General features: G+C 37.1%; 1 protein-coding gene across 5 annotated transcripts in view; it reads left to right on the forward strand.

The window, feature by feature from the left end:
* The window catches only part of LOC122635659 (homeotic protein distal-less), a 72921-nt gene extending 54571 nt beyond the window's left edge, over positions 1-18350 (forward strand). For 3 of the 5 annotated variants that reach the window (XM_043826112.1, XM_043826114.1, XM_043826113.1), the window contains exons 3-5: positions 16185-16356; positions 16654-16987; positions 17698-18350. In XM_043826112.1, the coding sequence (XP_043682047.1) occupies positions 16185-16356; positions 16654-16987; positions 17698-17716 (525 nt within the window). In that variant the 3' untranslated portion in view covers positions 17717-18350. The remainder of the gene's footprint in view (positions 1-16184; positions 16357-16653; positions 16988-17697) is intronic. The other 2 variants (XM_043826115.1, XM_043826117.1) reach the window with 1 other exon arrangement.
* The last annotated feature ends 5754 nt before the right edge of the window (positions 18351-24104 follow it).

Below are 24104 nucleotides of genomic sequence, written 5' to 3' on the forward strand. Positions count from 1 at the left end.
GCGGACGAATTTAATTTAATTTGATTCTACTCTTATGCGATCTATTTTATTTATTTTAATTTTTACTAAGTATTGCGAACTAACATCGACGTGGTATTGACATTAGAAAAGGAAAAAGAAATTCAATTAATTATTAATTGCAATATTTGTCGATCGAAATAGAACTAGAAAAAGATATCGAATATTGATAATGAAGTATCGGTCTAATTGATAATAAAAATGGAATTGGAATCCATTCTTTCATTGTTTGGATCGCGTAGGTTCAATAGAATCAGCAAACAATTTATTACGCCTACACCTCGAGGCGCATCCCATAGTAATATTATCGTCGATCGCTCGTTGCTCCTTACAAACGATCGAAACCACCGATCGAGAGAGCTTCCACGGAGAGTTTAACACAGCCGGCGGTGTTCGGCCTCGTAATTTTCCTCTCTCGTTACGCGTTTCCCTCCTCTTCTTTCCTCTCTCTTACTCTCTCTCTCTCTCTCTCTCTCTCTCTCTCTCTCTCTCTCTCTCTCTCTATACATATATTTCTCACTTACTCATTCACTTACTCACTCACTCACTCGCATATATTGGCCTAAGAGTTTCCTCCGTTATGACTCTTTAAAAAAGAAATATATATACATATAGTTATTTATATAGTATTATAAATAATCGTGAAAAATGTCGATGAAAAATTGGCAAAAAAGATTAAATTTTGAATTCCCTTATATAGTTCAGCTTGTATGATCTAAAAAGAAAAATGGACTCGACTAAATCATTGTTCACAAAACTACTTTTGTTTTTGTAATTAACACAAATCGTAGAAGTTTTCTAAGATTTTTCTTTTCTTTTTTTTTTTTTTATTAGGATTCTCATAGTAATATTCATAGTTAGTCCTAGTTTTAAATCATTAGTCTCTCGAGGAATCGATTCCTCTCTGAGATTTAAAACGTTAGAAAGTATCGAAGATTTTTCTTAATAATCCAATGTACCGCTTTTCACGGTAGCCAATGGCTATATATATATATATATATATATATATATATATATATACACACACACGCACACACAAATATATACACAGATAGATAGATAGACACAAGTGTTGGTTTGTGTATACGCGCGCGCACATAGGATCCGACAAAGCGGTCGCTTCCGTGGTGCATCTTGTCAGGATGTTTAGTATCGCATTCATTGCATTCCCGTTGCAGTATACCCTTCTCCCCCTCTTCTCAAGCTTCCTAGCTCGAGATAAACCGCGAACGAGCGGTAATAGGCGAACAGTTGCGAATCTTAACCGGTGTTAAGTTGAGTGTTGTGTGTTATGTGGGTTGAATTAAATACGTAGTTACATACATAGATACATAGAGATATATACGTACATGTTATACATAGATAGTACATAGATACATAGATACATACATATACGAGCAACTATATACCGTAGAAAGATTTCTGGAGCGATAAAGTCCTACGAGCGAGGAACTCATGTCCCGTAACTATCTACTTGTACGGTCTACTCCTTTTCGTGTGCTCACCCACTCGAAGGCCTTTACGAAAGACGAATGAGAGTAAGAGAGAGAAAGAGAGAGGAAGGAGAGGGAGAAAGAGAAAGAAAGAGAGAGAGAGTACGAAACTACGAAGACGACATTTTCCAGGAGAACGAATCGCCACTAAGCTGGCCGAGTAAAAGCGTGAAATTACTGGCAACCTAACTAAAATTGCCCCTTTTCGTCTTCTCTCTCTCTCTCTCTCTTGCTTGCTCTCTCGCTCTCTCTCTCTCTCTCTCTCTTTCTTTTTTTTCTTGCTCTTATTTCCATTGGATTCTTCTTCTTACGACTCTCCTTTTCTAACCATCCACGTTTTTCGAATCGATGCAACAGCTCGGAAATTGCCGGTGCTTTTCTTTGGTATGTAGGACTACACGCTAAAGAGTACTTTGGATAATTCGAGAAGACCTCGTGAAACTCTTCCAACCCCTTTTTCGAGGGTTGCTAAACTACACGCGAATTCTTTCTATATATATATCTTTCTTATTTATTCGGCAAGGCACACGCATCTGGAGGACTAATTTAACATTTGACCTGAAAGCTCGAGCTTTCAGGAATTAAGAGTTTAAAGTTTAAAAAGACTTGCCAGGTCACGTGACATGTTTTTCAGTGTTTTATGTATGTATATGTATATGTACTATGGGATTCGAATAGAAAGAAAAAAAAAGCTAATCTTATTTCGCTTGATGTTTCGAACGGAAAATTTTCTCGACCAACATAAATTTTTAATGCGGATTTAATCGTTCGATTTTATTTTATTAAATTTTATTTGTACCTTTTTTTTTTTATTAACAAAACGAGTTAAGGATAACCAGAGAAAAGCCTTTGAAGAATTCGCTCGATCGTTAGGTTCGACGTCATATCTATGTAGGTAGGTATGTGTGTGTTAACGAGATCGGTAAAAAGTACTTAATGCGTTTTACGACTGATAAATTATTAAATCGTCGTAAATTCAAGCGACGTATTACCGACTCATAAGTGGTATCTGTGGGCCGTTTAAAGCTCGTAAAAGTTGTATATACTTAGCTAACTATAACGAATATTGAATATGATGTCGTAACTTGAATAAAATTTCTCAAGGTTTATGAAAAGAACAAGGTTTAAGTGACTGATCGCAGTTTTAAAGTGCATATATGGTTAAAAGAATTCACATTTTCGAATGAATAATTGATCGATCAACCTAGTTATCTATGATCAATATTAAATCATACGATCAAACGATTTTTGAGAGTTTCCCGAACGGATAACTCGATCGATAGTTAACTGAGCTATTACACTTGTCAAATTAGATGAATACAATTTGTGTGAATACTTTTAAACAGTTGATCTATACATACCTTAATTATTACAAATATATCCATTAAAATAGACGAGTGAACGAGATGAATACGATTTGTCAAGGTATTTTGGAAACAAAACACTTGTTCGGCATACGGCTAATTACGATAAATAATTGAATAAGATCGACTACAACCTGTCAAATTACGAAACACAATAGTTGTTACCGCAATTAGTCAAGATTTTTCATACTACTTCAATATTCTTACTTAAACCATCGCAGCTGTCAAATTACGCAAACGCAGATATACAATTTACCTAGATTTTGAAACTGGAACATTTCGCGAGGCACATACGAATAATCCTGACAAATGCGTTGTAACACTTAAAAGAAAAAAAAAAAGAAAAGAAACCAAAAAAAAAAAAAAAAGAAATCAATAATAATTCAAAGAGGAAAAACATTTGCGAATGAATTTAATGGATTAAGGAAGAAGTTACAAACGGTGATCTTTCATACGTATCCATACGTATCCACGTACTCGCATAGGTTGATACTTACTTTCTTAGGAGGAAGGGAAGATCGGGGCCAAGTAAAATTTTCCCATGTCCAGGAGAATTTGCTTGGCAAAGAAGTTTCCTGAAGAATCGTGGATGGAACGAGTGCTCGTTTGTAGGTGGATACCTTCGTCACGGTGAGCGGTTCGCAGCATGGTTTACCGGACAATCGTGGTGGACGTGGTGGCTCGAGGACGATGAGCGGAGAGAAGACAGAGAGAGAGAGAGAGAGAGAGAGAGAGAGAGAGAGAGGAGGACGATGGCGAAAGAAGGAAGGAAGAAGGAGAGAATAGGAGGATAGAAGCTTTGAGAGAATAAGGGGGAGGAGGGGGAGAAGGGGTGGAAGGGGTGGATAGGAGGATGGAAGGGAGGGAAGAGAAGAAGGGACCTTCTTCTTGGTAGAGAGAGAGAGAGAGAGAGAAAGAGGAGGTAGAGAGGAGGTAGAGAGGATGGTTCGACGAAGGAGAAGTGAGGGGCAAGGAGAATGTCGTGCTGTGCTCATCGAGGTGTAGATCCTCGTCCCCTGGGTCGTTCCTACGTTGTGGTCAGCGTCCCACTAAGCCACGGTCACGTTTACGTTATGCCACGAACATTGTCATACGTGAAAAATTTTTATTGTCGTTATTACCTTTTTTTTCTTTTCTTTTCTTTTCTTTTCTTTTCCTCTTTTTTTCATATCACTTATATTGTACTCACACATATACGTACACGTACGAAGCAACTTTGCGATCCGCCAAGTTCCGATGCAATTTGTATAATAAATTCATGTTTCGTCTTTGATATGTAATATTAGAGGAATAGGGTTGATTCTTTTTGATATTATCAATCAGCCAGTTTTTCGATTAAATTCGTTATAGATTATTCTTTCATATCTTCCAGAATCGAGTTAAGCACGATTAAGATGTAAGATTGCGAGTGCAACGTCCTTCCTCTCGCGTTCTTCTAATTCAAATCGTCTTGAAGATTACACGTATCGGAATGTAAAGTAACTGTTATCGATTTAATTGATGATTAATCGGATGAACGAGGAATCTATAATCCTCGTTTTACCGAAGTCTATTGAAAAATTTTAACTACGGTTAAGGTAAAATACTTTCATCGTACATGTACAGACGTATACGCACAGATCTATAGACGGATATACGTACGAATCCACGCACGAACATACACAGAGACACACATACACACATATATACAGTGGTAAAAATAAAATCGCAGGTATACATGTCTCATCCTATTTGTCGGCATCTTAGAATCTCCCGAAGCTCTCGCACGTGTAGACGCTTACGGATTAAGATGTAAGTCTGTACAAGTCGATACCGATAAAGTCTAAGCGAGTCCGATGGAGCGTGTTCGAAGCCAGAGAAGAAGAGTTAGAAAGAAAGAGAAAGACAGACAGACAGACAGAGACAGAGAGAGAGAGAGAGAGAGAGAGAGAGAGAGAAAGAGAAAGAGAGAAAGAGATACGGTGGAAAACGTTGGTTCGCTACCCTCTCCTTCGTGGAAACGGTAAAGTCCATTTGGAGAAGCCGGCCGGCTTCGCGCTTCGTCGGACCGCGAGAGCGTTTCTGGACTTTTACGGAAATCGGGAACCTGGATGGATAGATGGATGGTAAACTCACGTTCTATAGACGGCTGCCAGGCCATGGACGTACCATGTAAAGATAGAAAGAGAGAGGAAGAGAAAAAGAGAAAGAGAAAGAGAGAAAGAAAGAAAGAAAGAAAGAAAGAAAGAAAGAGCCACGTATGCACATGCACCTGCTGCCATGCTACGAATGCTCGCTCGCGAACACGTTCAAAGTTGGCAGGAGGGGGTCAGGGGAGGTGTACGGACCTGGAGGATCGTGGAGGGGAAAAGGAGGCAGCCAGGAGGGATGGAGGGAGGGATCGAGGTAAGGAAAAAAAAAGTCGCTTTGAGATTGAGATATCGCGGGGCGAGAGTTGGCGAGTTAACTTTGGTCAACGGAACGTATCTCTCTTCGGTTCTTCCTCGCCATACTTCCACGAAGTCATGGTCCTCTGATTACCGGTTTCTCCCTTATCTTTTTTCGATATCCGTAACAAGTACTTCGGGCCGGCCCGAATGAAGTTCTTCTTAGGTGATTTTAATATATCGCTTTTAATCCCTTTCTCGAGTATCTCTTTGTACGCGGCGATAACATTTTCGCAAACTGGGTTGGTAGTTTTAGTGAAAGCGCTAGGGAGAAAATTAGATTAGCTTGAAATTCTTTTTTGTTTTCTTTTCTTCTTTTGTTGGTCATTTTTGTCGACCCTTGGTGAACTCTCGTCTCGTAATAAAAATAGGATTTGGTGTTAGGGATTGACGTCTTTTAGATCTTTTTTTTTTCTTTTTTTCTTTTTTTTTTTTTTTTTTCAATCAATCTCCGTTTTAAACGGATGGCTAATTAGATTGATAAGGATTAAACGATTTGATAGATAGTAGTAAGAAAGAAATGACTCGAGGGAAGATCCCAAAGTGTCTAAGCATCCTGTTTACTCGCTGCAACATAAGCAACGAGATTGTACCGTCAAAGAGATATTCACAGGCCACGGAGGACGGTGCGAAACGACGTTGCAAGGAGGTGGGTCTCTATGGAGGGGGAAAGGAGGTACACCGTGGAAGTCAGGATCGGTTCCTATGCATGCGATTGCATGCGGATGAATAGGGCCTTTGTGTCTTGCGAACGACAGGCGGTACGATATACAATAACGGTGCCTTAAGATTTCTCACGTAATGCAGGTCCACGTTCCATCCAATGACGCCTTCTTTTCGCAGCTTTGGTCCTTCATTTTTTAATCAAAAAAAAAAAAAAAAGAAACAGGAAAATAAATTGGATTTTCGATCACCCCAAATTTTATGGATATATTTTTCTCATATATAATTTGAACAGGTTTTAAAACAGATGACGTTGTTTCAAGTTCGACGAAACTCTCGAACCGATAAAAAATTTCGACTCCTTTCAAATTTTTTTTTGTCGAACATTCTTTCAATCCACTTTGAAAAGAGATCATTTTCTTTCGTTTTTATATCTGTCTAATGAAAGTATCGAACGGATGAATATTTCGATTCTTTGTAGATCGATTTATTATGGATCTTTTTAATCCAGGTTTTTAAAAAGAGACGATTTCGTAGTTCGAAACTTATCTAATCGAAAGTCTTGTATAGGTAAGAATCGTGACCTCATTTCAGTTCGATTCTCAAGAATCGTTGTTAACATAATTGAAAGTGTTAGTTATCGTATCCAGGAAATTCTGTAACAGTAAGGAATAATCTCTCTCGAAACAGGAAGAACACGAAAGCGATGAGCATCGATTGGTATTCCAATAGACGGAAAAGGGTGTGAAAAGTAAGATAAAAGGAATAAGAGAAGAATGGGACGAATGATGTAACACACATCGCTTTATGACTTACATATGAATATGCGTAGAAATATAAAAAAAGGAGCGAGAACAAATGTTTAAGAGACAAAGGAAAACGATGTTGGTAAGGCTCGTGTACCGCTTCACGGAATGTATTCCGCTCGTCACGGTGTCAATCGTTGTGTCAACCGTTGTATACGTTACGTGAGCTCACTACAAAATTGTCTTTTCGATTTTAGCCAGTTTTCTCTCTTCCTCGTTTTTAGGATATCCTCGAAAAAGAGCGTTGGAGATATATACGTACATAAATAGATATATACGTACATACGTTCATATATAAATATACATATATATATATATATATATATATATATATATATCAAGATTTTCTATCGATAAAAAGTCACTTGCTTCGATTTAAGCAAAATTAGTTTTTTTCTTTTTTTTTGTAAGAGATTGATATTTTTTTTTTTATTTTTGTAATTCAAAAATTTCAAATTTATATTCTCCGTACAAGCACGCATACATGCGTACGTATGCGAGCGTGTATCTATGTAAGCTTATTAAATACAGATACCTCAGTAGAAAAGTTCCGCCAACGCGTTCAGAGCGAGCGATTGTTCTCTCCAAACTATGTTGCTGCGATCGTAATCGCGCATAATCGTAACAAAGCGCGACGGGTCCGATTAAAAGCTTTTCGTCGCGCTTCCGCGTGGAAGGACTTCTCCCGCCATTCTTCATTTTAATATCGTGCGCGCTTCGCTGCACGAACTTTGAAATGAGCGATGGGAGGGAAGAAAAAAGAAAACGAAGAAAAAAAAAATAACAAAAAAAAAAGAAAAAGCGAAACGAGAGGAATAAAAAAAAAATTATCACGTCGGTGACATCATTGTTAGATTGGAAACGTGAATATCTTATAATAGTTCTTTAATCGATAAATTCTAATTTCTGAATGGGAATATATACTCCATTATAGAAAGGATTAATACAATAAGAGTATAATAAGAGCGATAAGGGTAAAAAAATTAATACCTAAAGATCGCAGTTTTGAAATTATAAGTATATTAAAGATATTAAAGTAGAACTTATACAAAAGTTGTTGGTTGTAGCAATCTATTTATATTCTTATAATATCGATCTATAATAAATTCCAAATTTATTAATAGCCTATAGTAATAAAAAATCAAACAATCGTACAAAATATCCTGCTATAGTAAATATCAATATGGTACGATCTCGAAATGACGATCTCAAAATATTTTATTAAAAGAGAAATGACGATATTACATATATATGTGCCACCCTCATATATTTATATATATATATATATAATAAATTAATGTATATATGAAAGGAAGGTAAAGCATTTAGTGGGAAAAGGTAGGCAGTAATAAATAACAATGCGAAGAGGTCCGCTGCACCGCTGGGGAATTTTCGTTGTTGTCGAGGTGGCACTGCGCATCACCGATGCCAGGCAGGAAGTGGGAACCGCCGAAGCAGCGGCAGGCAACGAGGGGGCCGTGTTGTCGAGGGGGAGGCTTCGTGCTTCGTCGTTGCATTGTGGGAGTGAGCGAGTGAACAAAATGAGAAAAAAAATAAAAGAGAGAGAGAGAGAGAGAGAGAGAGAGAGAGAGAGAGAGAGAAGAAGCATTATAGCATTATGCGAACGAACGAACGAACGAACGAACGAACGACGAACGAACGACGAACGAACGAACGATTCGAACGGGGCCCTAGTGACGCATTTATGCGGCTATTATTATGCCCTCCTCCTCCTCCACCTTCTCCTCTACCTCTACCTCTACCTCTACCTCTACCTCTACCTCTACCTCCACCTCCACCTTCTCCATCTCCACCTCCACTTTTTCTTTCTCTCTCTCTCTCTCTCTTTCTCTCTTTCTCTGGTGGTACCTCAACCCTCCCCCAAATTATAGATAGCTACCCACTTATGTCGTTAAAAAATGTGACACGCGCGACCACCGAATTTTACACGCTTTTATCCACTCTAATCTATCGTTCGCCGTCGTAATGTTTCCATAGTATTTTCATTCGTTTTATCCGTGAAATTAATTTATGAATTATCGTCTACCTTTTTTTTTTTTCTTTTTCTCTTTTCTTTTTTTTTATCGCGAAAGGGTTAACGATAAATGTACAATTGAATTCTATACTTTTTTGTAACTTTCTTGATTACGGTTATACGTCCATGGAGATTATTATAATTATATTATATTACGTTTAACGTGATATTTGATTCATTTATAAGGGAAAAAAATTTGGATATAATAAAGCGACAGTTAAATTTCTATCGATAAATCTATATCATATTATGCATAATAATAAGAAGAAGATTTAAGCGTTTTACTTTGCATGATGTTACGAAGGAATAGAATTCAATCTCGAAGTAAATAAAATTATAAAATTATTTTTCTTTTTCTTTTTTCGACGATCCGCTTGAAGTAGATTAAAAGAATACTTATACGAACTTTATAAATATTCGTAAGGTATTCGTAAGAATTTTATAAATATTTGAAATTTTTGTTTTTATTAAGTTTAGTATACGTTATTTATTTAAGAGGCAAATAAGGATTGGTATTATAGAGACATGAGTATTTGACGTTTTATTTCTCGAGTTAACGTCTCTCGATTTAACATTCCCGATGAATAATTCTTGATTCTTACGTTAGACGAAGTGGAGTCTCCTAGACGCAGATAAATTCTAGTCGGTCGATAGACTCGGCATTCAAAGAACGAACAAACGAACGAACGAAGGAAGGAATGAACGAACGTGGCCTTCTTTCGTTTCCGAACGTTCGTTCCAGCCGTGCCATTCCACTCGACTTTCGATTTTGCATAACGTATTCCATAGCTATTGTACGATCTATAGATCATCGAACTGGAATGACGTTCCTCCTCGTCGTAAGAATTTTTTCCTATTTTTTTTTTCTTTATTCTTTCTTTCTTTCTTTCTTTTTCTTTTTTTTTTTGCATTTATCCATCCGTCTCTAATCCACGACCTCGAATTTCACACTTACGATCGTTGTAAGTGTTTAAAGAAACTCAAAGAATCTCGAAGACAGAAGGAAGATTGATATTCTTGTATATTTCTATCTTAACAAAGAGAATGATGAATTATACCGTTAATCGATGATCGAGAAGATCTCTACGCGATTTTCACTCTGCTACTACAATAATTATGTCGGAGAACGTGCCATGCCAATTAGTAACATTTTTCTCGTGATCTTTTTTCAAATGATAATGCGATAAATATACGATTAATTATATCCAAGATATTGTTGATTGTGACAAAACGATCCTCGGGTGAGAAAGAAAAAAGGAGAAAAAAGAAGGTAAAAGATTTCCCATAAAATTACAAGCATGTATTCTTTCTAGATTCATTTTTATTCCTATCTTTTTATATTCTTTAGAGATATGATTTAATATGGATATGAATATAAGAGGGAAAAAAAAGAGAGGATTTTTGTTTCATTGTTTCATGTTTGTTCGAAGAAAGAAAAAGAAAGAGAAATAAAATATAATCGCGAATGTGCAACGATCACGCGGGTAAAAATGTAAAATCGAAGGGAATCGTTCGCAGGACGATGGGAACCAATGGCGAATTAGTTTGTTAAGGCTTTCCATGGGACGTCTGCCCGCAGGTGGACAGTGTCGCACCGATACGCGTGATTATTTATTGTGCGGACAGATTGGATCATTCAAAAGTCGGGGTAGCCTCGGTAGCCTCGGTAGCCTCGCTAGCTAGGGGATTGAACCACCCCCATCCACTATGGGAATAACTCGATCCAACGAACGATACACTCGGTGGTCGAATGTAACCTTCAATTTCGGCTGAAGCTTAGCACTCGTTCAAAATAAATCGATCACTGTAATAAACAATAATATGCATTCGTTCATTCAACACCATGATTTAATTCATTGTTCGTATCCGATCATTCTTTGTATGATATAGAATTGAGAAATTATAACAGAGAGTGTGGAGGTATTAAATTTTTCTTACTTTTCACGACGTCTTAAATTTCAACAAATTTCCTTCTGTTTTCTCTCTTTCTTTCTTTCTTTTTTGTAAAAACAAAATCGAATTGCTAAAGACGACGAACAAATTACTATCGTTAACTATGTATCGCAAACTTTTATCTAACTCATGCTATAACTCATTCGTTATCGCTGTCGTTAAGTTGGTTCTTAATTGTTAAGTCCTCTTTAAATTAGAAATATTTCTATAGATATAGGTAAGAGGTTTTCTTTTTTTTTTTTTTAAATGAAACTATATTCCATTTCGATCCGTCAAAAATTTTTTAAAGAGAGAAGGGAGAAGAGAAAAGGTGAAAAAAAAGAAAAAGGAAAAGAAGAAGAAATAAATAAAAAAAGAAAGAAAGAAAGAAAGAAAGAAAGAAAGAAAGAAAGATGTTGAAAAAAGAAGAGATCCGTCGAGTAAGTGAAATCGAAAGTACTATAACTAGAATTCGTTACTTTCATGCTTAGCGACGGCCGCCATAAAAGTTTTATCGCTCACGCCTGGTGGTAATTAGGTTGAAAGAGAAAGAGAGAGAGAGAGAGAGAGAGAGAGAGAGAGGAGAGAGAGAGAGAGAGAAGAGAGAAAGAGAGAGAGAGAGAGAGAAGCGCACGTTTAGCCAAAACTAAAGTTAAAACTAAGGCAACGTTTTATCAATGTATATATACACGTTATCGCGAGTCAAGGACCATACCTCTCTGAAGTTACTAATTATGCCACTTATACGCTCGCTCCGTAATAATTTACTAACGCATATCGTGCGTAATCGCACGTCGACAATTCGTCAATAATCTCCGTTAGTTAAGTTAAATTTTCGATAACGAAGTTTCCTAAAATATGTCGATTATTCTTCGACAACTCTAATTTTGTATCAACCGAAGAGATTATTATACCTAGATCATCTCCTCATCAATATTTAGATGAGTATAATCACTCCTTCTTCCTTCGTCGAGTTTTCTTAATTTTTTTCTTTCGATCTAGAAAATTCACTCTCTCTCTCTCTCTTTCTCTCTCATCCTGCAGTCAACTCGTCCTTTTTTCTTTACTTTTCTTTCTTCTTCTTCTTCTTCTTCTTTTTTTCCTCTTCTTTCTTTCTCTTTTTTCTTTTTTTTTTTTTTGGATTAATCTCTCGCATCCTTAGGACACATACTCATTGAGTATGCATCAGAGATATCGACAGCAACCTAAGCAAAGTTATTTGCCTGCAGCTACGACGGAAGCCATCTTTCCTATCTCCTGTTTCTTTTCATTTTTCTTTCCTTTGCTTTCCTCTTTTTTTCTTCTCTTCTTCTTCTTCTTCTTCTTCTTCTTCTTCTTCTTCTTCTTCTTCTTCTTCACGACCACCGCCTGTCCAACTCGAATTTTTTCCTCTCTTCGTGTTTTGAGATGAAAAAAAATGAGAGAGAAAGAGAGAGAGAGAGAGAGATGAGAGATATCAGATCTTGAACGAGTAAGAGAGAGATAGAAAGAACGACAGCTTGGCATCGTTCTTCCTTACTTCTTTCCTTACTCTTTCTTTCTACTTTACTTTTAGTAGCCGTCGGCGTTTAGGCAGCTCTTTCTCTTTCTCTCTTTCTCTCTCTTGTTGCTCACGTTTGCTCTCCTTTTTTATTTCCCTTCTTCTTTCTTCTTTCTTCTTCTTCCTTCCTTCCTTCCTTCCTTCCTTCCTTCCTTTCTTTCTTTCTTTCTTTCTTTCTTTCTTCATCCCCTGTTTATGTATGTATTTCGTCACGCGCATTTGCATGCATTTCGGTAAAGCCGTTCAAAACTTTTTTGAACCCTTTAGATTCTTCGCCATTCGCATTTCCTTTCTTCTGGAATTCAAAACCCTTCTCCAAAACCCTTCTCCATATTCTAATAATCAACGTGCTTAAGTAGCGATTTATTCATTCTACAATACTTTATATATTATCGAAATTATTCGTAACTTCAAAACGATAAAAAGAAAGAAGATTTATAGAGATAGTAATCGTTTTATATTTGTTGTCAATTAGATTCGACACTTTGCAAAATACCTTTTTCTTTTTTTACTTTTTTTCTATCTCTTTGACTTCAGTCCGATCCGATCGAAAAGTATGTAGTATGTATTTCGATTGGAATGAATGAAATAGAATGACTAATCGTGTTACGTATGTCTAAATAATACAGTAATAAAAAATGTTTAGTAATTTTGCTTTATTTATGTTTCCTTTTTTTTTTTTTTTGAGAGGAGGTTACTTAGGTCGGATTCTTTTTATTCTTTTGTAAGAGGAATAAAATTTTCTTTCGTTTCTATACGATTCGATATAAAAGTATGATATGCATTTAGATTAGAAATGAAGAAAAAGAGAAAGAGGAAGAAATACATCGAATCACTTTGGCGTTACGTGTAAATCGAGATATCGCATACGCAACGAGCCTTCCGTATTTTATTATCGTTTGAGAACGATCGTGGCAGGCGTCAAAATATAATGCTGGATTTACGAGACAGATACGCTACTGGTGTTGCCTTAACGCGTAATAAAAAAGAGCTTCGCACAGTAAAGTATCGTAACGAAGTGTATAGGGGTGTATTAACGAGAGCTATTAAATTGTGCGTTCGCTTACTCCTAAAGAGTATATTTTTGCATTAATTAGAGGAAGAAAAGCAAAAGAAAAAAATAAAGGAAGAAGAAAAGGAGAAAAAAAAAGTTAGATAGAAACAAACAGGCTCTTTCAAATCCTAGATTTTTTTTCCAGTTTCTAAAAAAAATAATAATAATCCATTAAATGTTGGGTTAGATCATTTCTTTTTCTTTTTCTTTTTTTTTTTTCGTCACTAAATATATTTACGAGAATTTCATAATTAAATATACGTACTCGAAGTATTCGAATTATTAATTCGTTTAGATATTTATTATCGATTGACGATTAACATTTATAATGGGATTATTTGTTCTATTGCAATTCTTCTTAAAAATTATGCAGTTGTTAATATCCTTCATAAGACAAAAAAAGAAATATATATATATATATATAGTCTAAAGAAAATGAGAGATTTTAGAGGAGAGGAAGAAAAAAAAATGGTGAAGTAAAAATAAAAGAGTTTAGCAGAAAGGACGAAGGTCCTTTTTTATTGTAGTTTGAAGTTTTGCGTTGTATCTTGGTACAACAAACTGGTTGGTTGTAAATATCAATAAACAAAGCTGCTAAAACGACAGCTTCTTTTGCTATCCTTTTCCAACACACTTTCGTGTCTTACTTCGATGGACTTTCTCTCTTTCTCTCTCTTTCTCTCTCTATCTTTCTCTTTTTCGTCTCGACACGCGTAACGAAATAAAGCACGTCGAGGAAAGGGTTCTAGCAGCTCGGAACCTTTGTCGGTGCAAAGCACAGTCAACTTTTTCAACGAGCAATTAGAAAGAGATTTATTTGCCAGGCATGCCGGCACTCCCGATAAAAGGTAGAGATTTGTTGTATTCTCTCTTTTAACCCGTGTCTTTCTTGTTCCTATAGTTTTCGGGATACTTTTAGAAAGATACCTACGTCCAACGAGAGCTCCATACGAGATTTAAAATATCTACGAAGCAAATAAAATATGAAAGATTTAAGATCAATATGAATTAGACCAGGGCGCACGATTAAATTATTTCAAACGATATAAATCCAATTTGTAAAGAAAATTTTACTTTTCTTTTTTTTTCAAAAAGATCTCTCCCGTTATTAACACTCAATTGACTAATTTAATATCTAATATATCATAGTCGGAAAGATTTTTTTATGTTTAAAAATCTCTCTTTTTTTTCATTTTATTCTCTCTCTCTCTCTCTCTCTCTCTCTCTCTCTCTCTTTTTCTCTCTCTCTCTTTTTCTCTTTCTCTCTTTCTTTTATATATACAGAAATCGTATTTACCAGTACGTGTTCGCGTTCCTAGGGCACGTACACAGTAACACATTTGTGTGTAAATGTACGTAATGCACGTAGTATAGGCGAGGTTTTGCCTCGGTGGTTCGCCATATAAAACGTGAAACAATGCCGCACGAGCGGTGCGTTTCTTCTGCGCTCAAGGCGAGCCCGCACTGCGGTTTTAATGAACTCGTTTTGACGTGACGACGCCTCGCGCTCCTTCTTCGAGAATTTCTGCCCTCTCCGAGCACCCTTTCCTTCCTTCCTTCCTTCCATCCTTTCTCCTACTATAACCCTTTTTCACTCCCCCTTTCTCCTCAACAACGTTGCATCTCTCCTCAACGTCATTGTCGTTGTAGTCGGTTGTAGTCGTCGCGCCTACGGCCGCACCCGACTTTGTTAATTAAAGTAACCTGTGCTATTCTTTTTGATTGAACCCCTCCCGGCTGATTAAGCCTTTTTCGTTTCGACGATTCGCTTTCGGCTATTATATTTCGGATTATTTCGATATTTATATAATTCATTTTCTATAATAATTTGAAGAAAAGAAAAATCATGTCTCATCTCGTTTTCTAACAGAGACAAGAAAATCGATTTGTTATCTCCTGAAAAAGCGATATTTTATCTTTGTAATTTGTTATTACAAATTTCAGATAGATACTTACCGTCTTTTTTTTTTTTTTTTTTTTTTAATTCATTCGTTTAAATAACAATCTTCAAGATTGATCGTTACCTAATGGATATCAAAATATTTACCGATTATACTTGAAAGAAGAATTAATAAAATGTAAAGATAATTTAGGTGTAAGGAACACGTGTTACGGGGACACCTGTTGCAATAAGTATCAATAAAATTCAATATAAAAATAAGTTTGGATCTAAGGGGAATGCAATAAGGAAATTTCCACGATTTATCGTAACTCACATAATCGGTAATTGGTTGAAAAGACGAATGTACTAGGAATAGCTTAGAAGTTTGCTCCGTTCGCGTTGACGGATTCGAAATTCAAAGTAAAATCATAAGAATGTACTTTAAGATTGATCCGGCTTATCCTATAAAATAAGAATATTCCTCTTCTCGCGTTCCTCGAAGTGAGGACACTCATACATATGTGCATACGTGCATACATACGTATATACATTCGTACATATATACATACGTAAATACGTACTTATGTACGTAGATACGTAGCTCGGCTCGGTACGATGCGAAGCTTACGTAAGAGCACGAAGAACGTCACGTGCATACGGCGCATGTGTGCAGTTCGAGGAGACAAAAAATACCGCATGTGCAATCCCAGTCGTCGGGCACATGCGCATTGGTATCCGTTCCAGGACTACGTTCTATGTGTAGGCAGAAAGAGAGGCAAAAGGAACGACACGAATGATTACGAAACGAACGTTCTTCTTATCCTTTCTTTTCTTCTTCTTCGTATTCTTCTTCGTCTTCGTCTTCTTCGTATAATAATTGAATCACCCAAATATCGTCACTCGCTTCCTATAAATTATCGAAATGACTTTACCGAACTTGTAATAAAATGACGATAATTTTGTTGTTTCAGGTCAAAATATGGTTCCAAAACAGGAGAAGTAAATATAAGAAGATGATGAAAGCAGCGCAACAAGGTGGGGGCGGTGGTGGTGGACAACACGGTAGTTTGCTCGCCGGTGGTACTGCCCTACCTGGTGGACCTTCTCCTCAACCTGGTCAACCAGGGAGTCTAATGCAAGGAGGTAATAACTATCATCGATCATCGCGTAAAGAAATTATTAACGCTCGAACTATAAATTCAATTTATTTTTTTATTATTACGTCTATGTTGCTTTTATTTATTTACTTTTATCTCTTATTACGATAGTTCCAGCGTTGATTACTATTTTCAATCGATCGAGACGATGTCACGTACGAATGATTAAATAGAAATTAATCTTTGTTTAGACGATGAATTATACGATCTCGAATCTAATCTATAATATTATGCGAATAGGAAGATAATGAGAATTAGAATAGATCTTAACGAGTTAACGAAGACTGGTCGGTTATGTTAACAGGAGGTGGAAGTTCTGTCTCGGGTAGTCCGACGACAGGATACCTTGGAGGTATGGGAGGTGGTGGTGGAGGTCACACCCCCGGAAGTTCGAGTCCCGGAAGTGAGATGTCGCCTCAGCATAACGAGAGCCCTCCCGCGCCCGCCTGGCCGGGCGAGATGAAGCACCATCCGCATCCCCATGCCCCACCACATACTCACCATCATCCACACACGCCTGGACATCATCCACCTCCACCACCCCCACCTCCGCATCACGCGGGTTACATGCCGCAATATTCTTGGTATCAGGCTGATCCTAATCCTGGACTACTAACGTGAGTTTTACTTTCATCATTTTATTTTTTTCATTTCTCTTTCTTTCTCACTCTCTCTCTCTCTCTCTCTCTCTCTCTCTCTCTCTCACCCTCTGTCTGTTTCTGTCTCTGTCTCTGTCTCTATTTTTGTCTTCCTCTAATTATATTCCATTAACTTCCAACTTGACTAATCAATGCGTTATACGAATCCCAGCATTCTACGAGAACCCTTCGCACTTTGAGAGGTGGAAAGAGTGGAGAGTTTCGTAGACATCTATGTCTACAAAATCTAGGACGACCGAAATGGTATTATATTTACTTTTCATTAAAATTCTACAGATTACAGAATTGGTAATCTAGTAATAGATATATCTTCTCGTTTTATGGATTATGTATATATATGTGTGTGTGTGTGTGTATGTGTATGCATATATATATATATATATATATAATTTTTAGGTATATCATGAGAAAGAAAAAGAAAAAAAAAAAACAAAATCGAAAAAAGAATAAAAAAAAAGAGCAAACAAATACTGAGAATAACTTTTCTTTATTTTCTTTCGATGAATGTTGTTACGAGTTAATGAAAAGTCAAAAGATAATTACCAAAGGGCTACGAGGCTGAGAATTATTTTTTTGTCAGCGTTGATAGAGCTCCTTATTAACGAATCAACGTTGAGAGAAGGTACGGGGTACGGTGATTAACTACTTTTCTCTGTGATATGTTACAGGGTGTGGCCGGCGGTTTAACGAAGACGTCCCCCGAATCGAGTCGAGGAGGAGGAAGTTGTCCGCCATGGTATAGAGGACGTACCAGATACTTCGTGGCGCCTATCACGAAGGGAAATCGCGTTAAACGTTAAATATCCTTTTTGAGTCGTTTTTCAAAGGAGAAAGAGAGCGAGAGAGAGAGAGAGGGAGGGCGAGAAAGAGAGAGTAAGAAATATAATAGTGTGACGTGTGTATGCGTGCGCGCGTTAGTGTGTACCCCTTCTTCCCACATCGAAGATAACAGGAAAAAAATCTATACGTAGATGAACGTTTCGTAATCGTTTTTCTCGTTTAGAAAGAAGAAGAGATGTGAAAGGAAAGAAAAGAAAAAGAAGAAAATTATGTGGGAAAAGAAAGACCACACTATAAGGATTTAATTATTGTTGGGGTTTAGAAAAAATAATAATTGACTTGGGACAGTTGTGAAATCGACATTGTTGTGGATCGATTGATTCGCGGATTGTGTAAAAAAAAATAAAATAAAATAAAATAAAATAAAATAAAAAAAAGAAGATGTAAGGTGGTTCGTGTAGATTTAGGTGAGAAAATTTTCTGACGTTTAATGGTATCGTAACGGGGTAGAGGGGGGGAGAAGGCCGAACAAATAAATTTACAAAAGGATAAAAAGATCACAGAGCGAGAGCGAGAGCGAGAGAGAGAGAGAGAGAGAGGGGGAAAAGGAGAAAAAAGTGTTATGAACGGTATAGTCGTCACGCGTGATTTTTTCCTGTGAATTTACGTAGTGCGTTATCGAGTGAGAATAGCAACAAAATGAAAAAAAGAAAAGAGAAAAAACAAAGGAAAAGAGAATAAAAGATCGACATGTGACTATTATATCAGTTCCTTTTCGACGCATCATCCGACCTTGGCAAAAAATTACTCAAGGACATTGCGATCGATCGATCGATCGATCGATCGATCGATCGATCAATCAATCAATCAATCGAACGAACGAACGAACGAACGAACGAACGAACGAACGAACGATCGTTTTATATGGTGTGTGCAGAGTTACGTACGACAGTGAAGATAAAACAGCAAGAAGATTTCTTTGGCGATCCAACGCGATGTTCCTCGGTCCCTTTAAATTGCGCGTCGAAGAGTGAGAACAATGAAAAGAAAAAATAGATAAAAAAAAAGAAATTAAAAAGGTAAAAAAACAAAAAGAAACGAAAGAAGGCAAAAAAGAAAGAAGAAAAGAAAAAATTCCTTATGCAAATGCATCATCATGACGCGTATATCACACTCGATCTCTCTTTCTTATATAGGAAAATGAAATATAACATATGTAAATAATAATCGGCGATCATCGGTGTCGAGAGAGTGAATGTCGCAGAGACGCGACGAAGGGTTTCGCGAGTTCGCACTTTCGAGACCCCGAACTTAATTAAGCGTCTAATTCCAGTAACCGCCCGCCCCCACTTCACCCCCTACCCACCCGCTCGCTCGCCCGCTCGCCCGCTCACCCCCGACCGACCGCTGGTAATTATTATAATAATACCATTAGGCGTCGGCAAATGCGTATTACTATCACCGAAAGGGAACTACGAGAGCGAGCTGCCACTACGCTCTCGGCGATTATAATAATTATCCTTCGGTCGGACGGAAGAGCTGGAGCTCCTTTTTTGTTGAAGACCAAGATGGAGAGTTCTCTCCTTTTCCTTTTCTCTCTCTCTCTCTTTCTCTTTCTCTTTCTCTCTCTCTCTCTTTCTCTCTCTCTTTCTCTCTCTCTCTCTCTCTCTCTCTCTCTCTCTCTCTCTCTCTCTATCGTTCTATCTATCCTTCATTTTCTCTTTTCTCTAGCAATTCATCTCGATCAGAAATAATCTCGATCGTCTTGCAAAACTTTTTCTTCGATCGGATAGAAAAAAAATGATTTTCTATCTCGTTACTTTTCTTATTGTATTATTTTCTTTCTCTTTTATCCCTTCGTCATCATCTTCGTCATCTTTTTATTCTTCTCTTTCTTCTGTTTCTTTCTCCCTTTTGTAAATGCCAATCGTACGACGGTAGATCCCCTGTGACAGTTGCCCAACTACTGCTCGACCTACTTTGCTCAGTCTCTCTGAGAAAGAAAAAGAGAAAGAGGGAGAAGAAGAGAGAGATAGAGAGAGAGAGAGAGAGAGAGAGAAAGAGATAAAGAAAGATAGAGAGAGAGAAAGAGAGAGAAACAAACGATGAAAGAAAAAAGAGAGAAAACATTGCATAAACTCGTTGAGCGGTCGTTCCTCAAGGCGCTTGAAAATAATGAAATCCTAATGACATTTTCGTGAGCCCAACGATCTCGGCAATCACGGTGGCTCGGTGTAATCACCGTGGTCCCTCCTTTTCGGATGAAGCAACTCTCTTCTTCGAGTTGAAGGAGGGAGAGGAGAAGGAGAAGGAGAAAGAGAAGGAGAAGGAGGAAGAGACGAGGGGGTAGGGTGGGGTAGGGTGCTGAGAGTTCGGTGGGGGAGAGAAAGATCTCCTCCGAAAAGGAGAGAAGCAAAAGGTGCCCTCGACGTCTTCGTCGTTGAACTCGTTGAGTGGTTTGGATCAGTGGGACGAAAGGGGAATGAAAAAATCATTATTTTTCTCTCTCTCTCTCTCTCTCTTTTTCTCTGACACTCACTTACTCTTTCTCTAACTCTTTCAGTTCTCCAACCTCTCCGAACATTCAATATCTCCAACTAGAAAACGTTATATCGAAGCTACACTTTTAACGCGCGTTTATCAAAATCTATAAAAAGTACTTTTTCATTCGTCAATTATAATCGCGAACGATTTAAAGCAGAAGAAAGAGAAGAAGAAGAAGAAGAAGAAGAAGAAGAAGAAGAAGGAGATGAAAAAGAAAAAAGGAAGAAGAGAGGAGAGGAATAGAAACAAGAACTTTTCAATAATTCGATTTAACGCAATTGATTATGTTCGATCTTTCTCGTGTCCTCCATTTTGGGTCACCCTTTTAGCCATCTTGCATCTTGAGTGAGCGAGTAAGAGAGTAAAACGGAGAGAAAGAGAGGGAGGGAGGGAGAGAGAAAGAGACAGAGAATGTGCTCATAATACCTGCTTCTCTGACAATGAGAGAGGCGACACGAAACCGCAAAAAAGGCGGTTGCGGCTTGCGAGCACGGGAAACTGGGAGGTCCGGCGTGCCCCACCGCTTTGACCCAAATACAGTGGTCTGGGTTGCTACAATGATGATCGTCTCATGAGAAAAAGCAAGCAGCACTCTTTCTAAATAAAGAGGATCTCCTCTTTCTCTCTCTCTCTCTCTTTCTCTCTCTCTCTCTCTCTTTCTTTGTCTCTGTCTCTTTTTCTTTCTGTCTTTTTTTCTCTCTTTCTTTCTCCGTCTTTCCATTTACTCAACTTTTCTTCAAACGCACTTCTATATCGAATACACCGAATCGTCGTACGTCGTAACAAATTCTTTTAACAATGTCGTAGTTTTCGAATGACGTTAGATCGTCAAATTCGTTGGATAATATTTCGTTCGTACTTATTTATTATCGAATGAATTTGAATCGATTAATAAAAGAGAATTTTCAAATACCAAAAGCAGGATTTTGAATGGCGGACAGAGAAGACAAGTACAAATCCGAAAAAAATGTTGAGATAAAATATTCGATCGTTTTGCTCTTTCTTTCTCTTTCTCTCTCTCTCTCTCTCTCTCTCTCTCTCTCTCTCTCTCTCTATCTCTCGTTCTCTCTCTTCTCTCTTCGCTCTCTCTCTCTTTCTCTCTTTCTCTCTTATATAGAAAAAAAAAAGAAAAAAGATAACAACACCACCAATATTAAGTACCGTTAGATTCTAACCGCAAAAGGAGCCGTAAAAAGAAAAAGCAACAACAAATTATTCGATTCTCGAACAAAATAGATGCATACATACACGTACACGCATACATACATACATACGTACACGTACACATATATTTCTTAGGTTCTCGATTTGGTGTGCAATAAAAAGGATTAATTCCTTAATTCCTTATATAATTTTCACTACGTTCTGTGTTTGTGAGAACGAAAGAAAAAAGAAAAAGAAAAAAAAGAAAAAATGCAAAAAAAAAGAAAAAGCAGAGGAGAGAAGAAAAAGAAAAAAGAAAAAAAAAAAGAAGAAAAATCTTTCCTACCTCCTTTCTCAAATCTCAAGAAGATTATTTCCGTAATCACTAGGCGAATAGAAGATACTCCGTCGGCCGTGTCTCTCCTTGGCGTAAAGGAAAATTATTTCTTTTCCCATTGTCCGCGGATGTGAACGCGTAACACGCCAGTTAAACCGAGTGTTGTCACGCCTTCCTCGCGGAATATTCTAACGGTGTTTCCGAAGTATGCATGTAACAGAAAAAGAGACGGAGAAGAAATAGAAGAAATAGAAGGAGGAGAAAAAGAAGAAAAAGAAGAAGAAGAAAAGGAAGAAAAGCAAAAAAGAAGTACGAAGTTAATATGGGAGAGTGGAGACAGATAGAGAGGGAGAGAGAGAGAGAGAGAGATAGATGTACAGATAGACAGACAGATAGAGAAAGAGAGAGAGAGAAATAGAGAGAGAGATAGATAAATAGATAGATAGATAGAGAGAGAGGGAGAGAGAGAGAGAGAGAGAAAGAGAGAAGAACAAGAAAAGGTGGAAAAGCGCAAACACCGTAAAAAGAGTCCGTAGAATTTACTAGCGTTACTAGTCTCGGTGCAAAGCCATGAAGATCGATCGGAACACGTTGAGGGTGGCAGCGAGGAGGAGGGGTGGTTATATGGAGGAGGGATAGGCTGCTTACCCTCCTTGAGAAAGATCGATCCTCGAACGCGCCTGTAAATATTGCACCGAGGCCCCCTAGCACGTAAGCTCTAAGTGAAATCTGTGTAAAATACGATATTGTGATAAGAGTGTGAGAGATAGAGAGAGATAGAGAGAGAGAGAATGTGAATGAAAGAAAGAGAGAAGAGAGAAAGGGAAAGAAAAATCGGAATTCGTTATATATATATATATATATATATATATATATATATATATATATATGTATGTATGTATGTATGTATGTATGTATGTATGTATGTATGTATTGAGAGAGAAAGAGAGAGAGAGAATCGTATATACATATATATATATGTATATATATATACGTATATACGTATATATAATCTATATATATATAAATATATATATATATATATAGATTATGAACACGGCAGATCCCAATTTATCAATTTTACCGACTACCCTTGTACGAATATACATACTACGAAAATTAAAATAGCTTAATTATGATTACTATTGTATAAAATATGAATAATAACTAATTAATTCAAATTTAAAGAACTCCGTGATTTTTCTAATATTTCTATCGAGAACCTTTATTACTATTTTAAAGGACGCCAACAGGTAGGTGTGGAATTTGTAGTATTATGCTTATGAATTATTTTGGAAAAACCATTTAACGAGATCGTCTGTGACGATTTATAATAATTTTTAATTTTTGATCGGATAGGTGTTTTTATTTAGAAAAAGAGAAAAAAGAAAGTTTAAAGCGAAGGATGATCGTAATGAAGTATGTCGAATCGTCTTGAGAGAAGAACTCGCTCGCGTCGTCCTGATGGCAGCCTCAAGACGTACCTTTTTCTTTTTTTTTCTTTTTTCTCTCTTTTCTTCCTTTTTTTCTATTTCTTTTCCTTTTTTCTTTCTTCTTTTTCTTTCTTTGTTCACCGTCAGTAGCGGATACCACCTGCCGTTCTAGTGCCACCGTACGCATGCTCCACTTTTATGGATAACTGTACTTCTATCTCGCTCAAAGCTATCCCACGGATAGTCCAAGCTTCTTCTACCCGGTGTCGAGGAAGTGACGTTTCTTTAACAAGACAGACAAATAGAGAAATAGAGTGAGAGAGAAAGAGAGAAAAAGGAGATATTTATACTCGCTATACTCTAATTAATGTTTTAAAAAATATATCAAGATAAAAACAAGAAACCTATTTCCATAGGATACGGGTAAGGATATAATATTTTAATCATTCGATATGAACGACTTCACCTGCCTGATATCCAAAAAGAAAAAAAGGAAAAAGAAAAAGATAATTTATATATACTCGATGTTCTGCAATAAAAATTTTGTTCAAGGATTAAACGCTCTCGTCAAAACGTAAAGTTATATACACGTTAGAAATAATGTAATTCGAATGGGGGAAAAAAAATTAGAAACTTTTCCGACGGTGTAGTGGTATAAAGTCTTACAAGACGTCGAGTGGTCCTAAGGGAAATAGGTGAAAAGAAAGAAAGAAAGAGAAAAGAAAAAAGAAAGAAAAAAGAAAGAAAAAAAAGCACACCATATAATGGATACAATGGTCGATAGATCCCCGCCTATGTGCCCTTCGGGTGAAAGGCACCCTTGGTATTCAACGATATT

Source organism: Vespula pensylvanica, chromosome 19 (genome assembly GCF_014466175.1).
Source record: "Vespula pensylvanica isolate Volc-1 chromosome 19, ASM1446617v1, whole genome shotgun sequence".
NCBI classification, from domain to species: Eukaryota; Metazoa; Arthropoda; class Insecta; order Hymenoptera; family Vespidae; genus Vespula; species Vespula pensylvanica.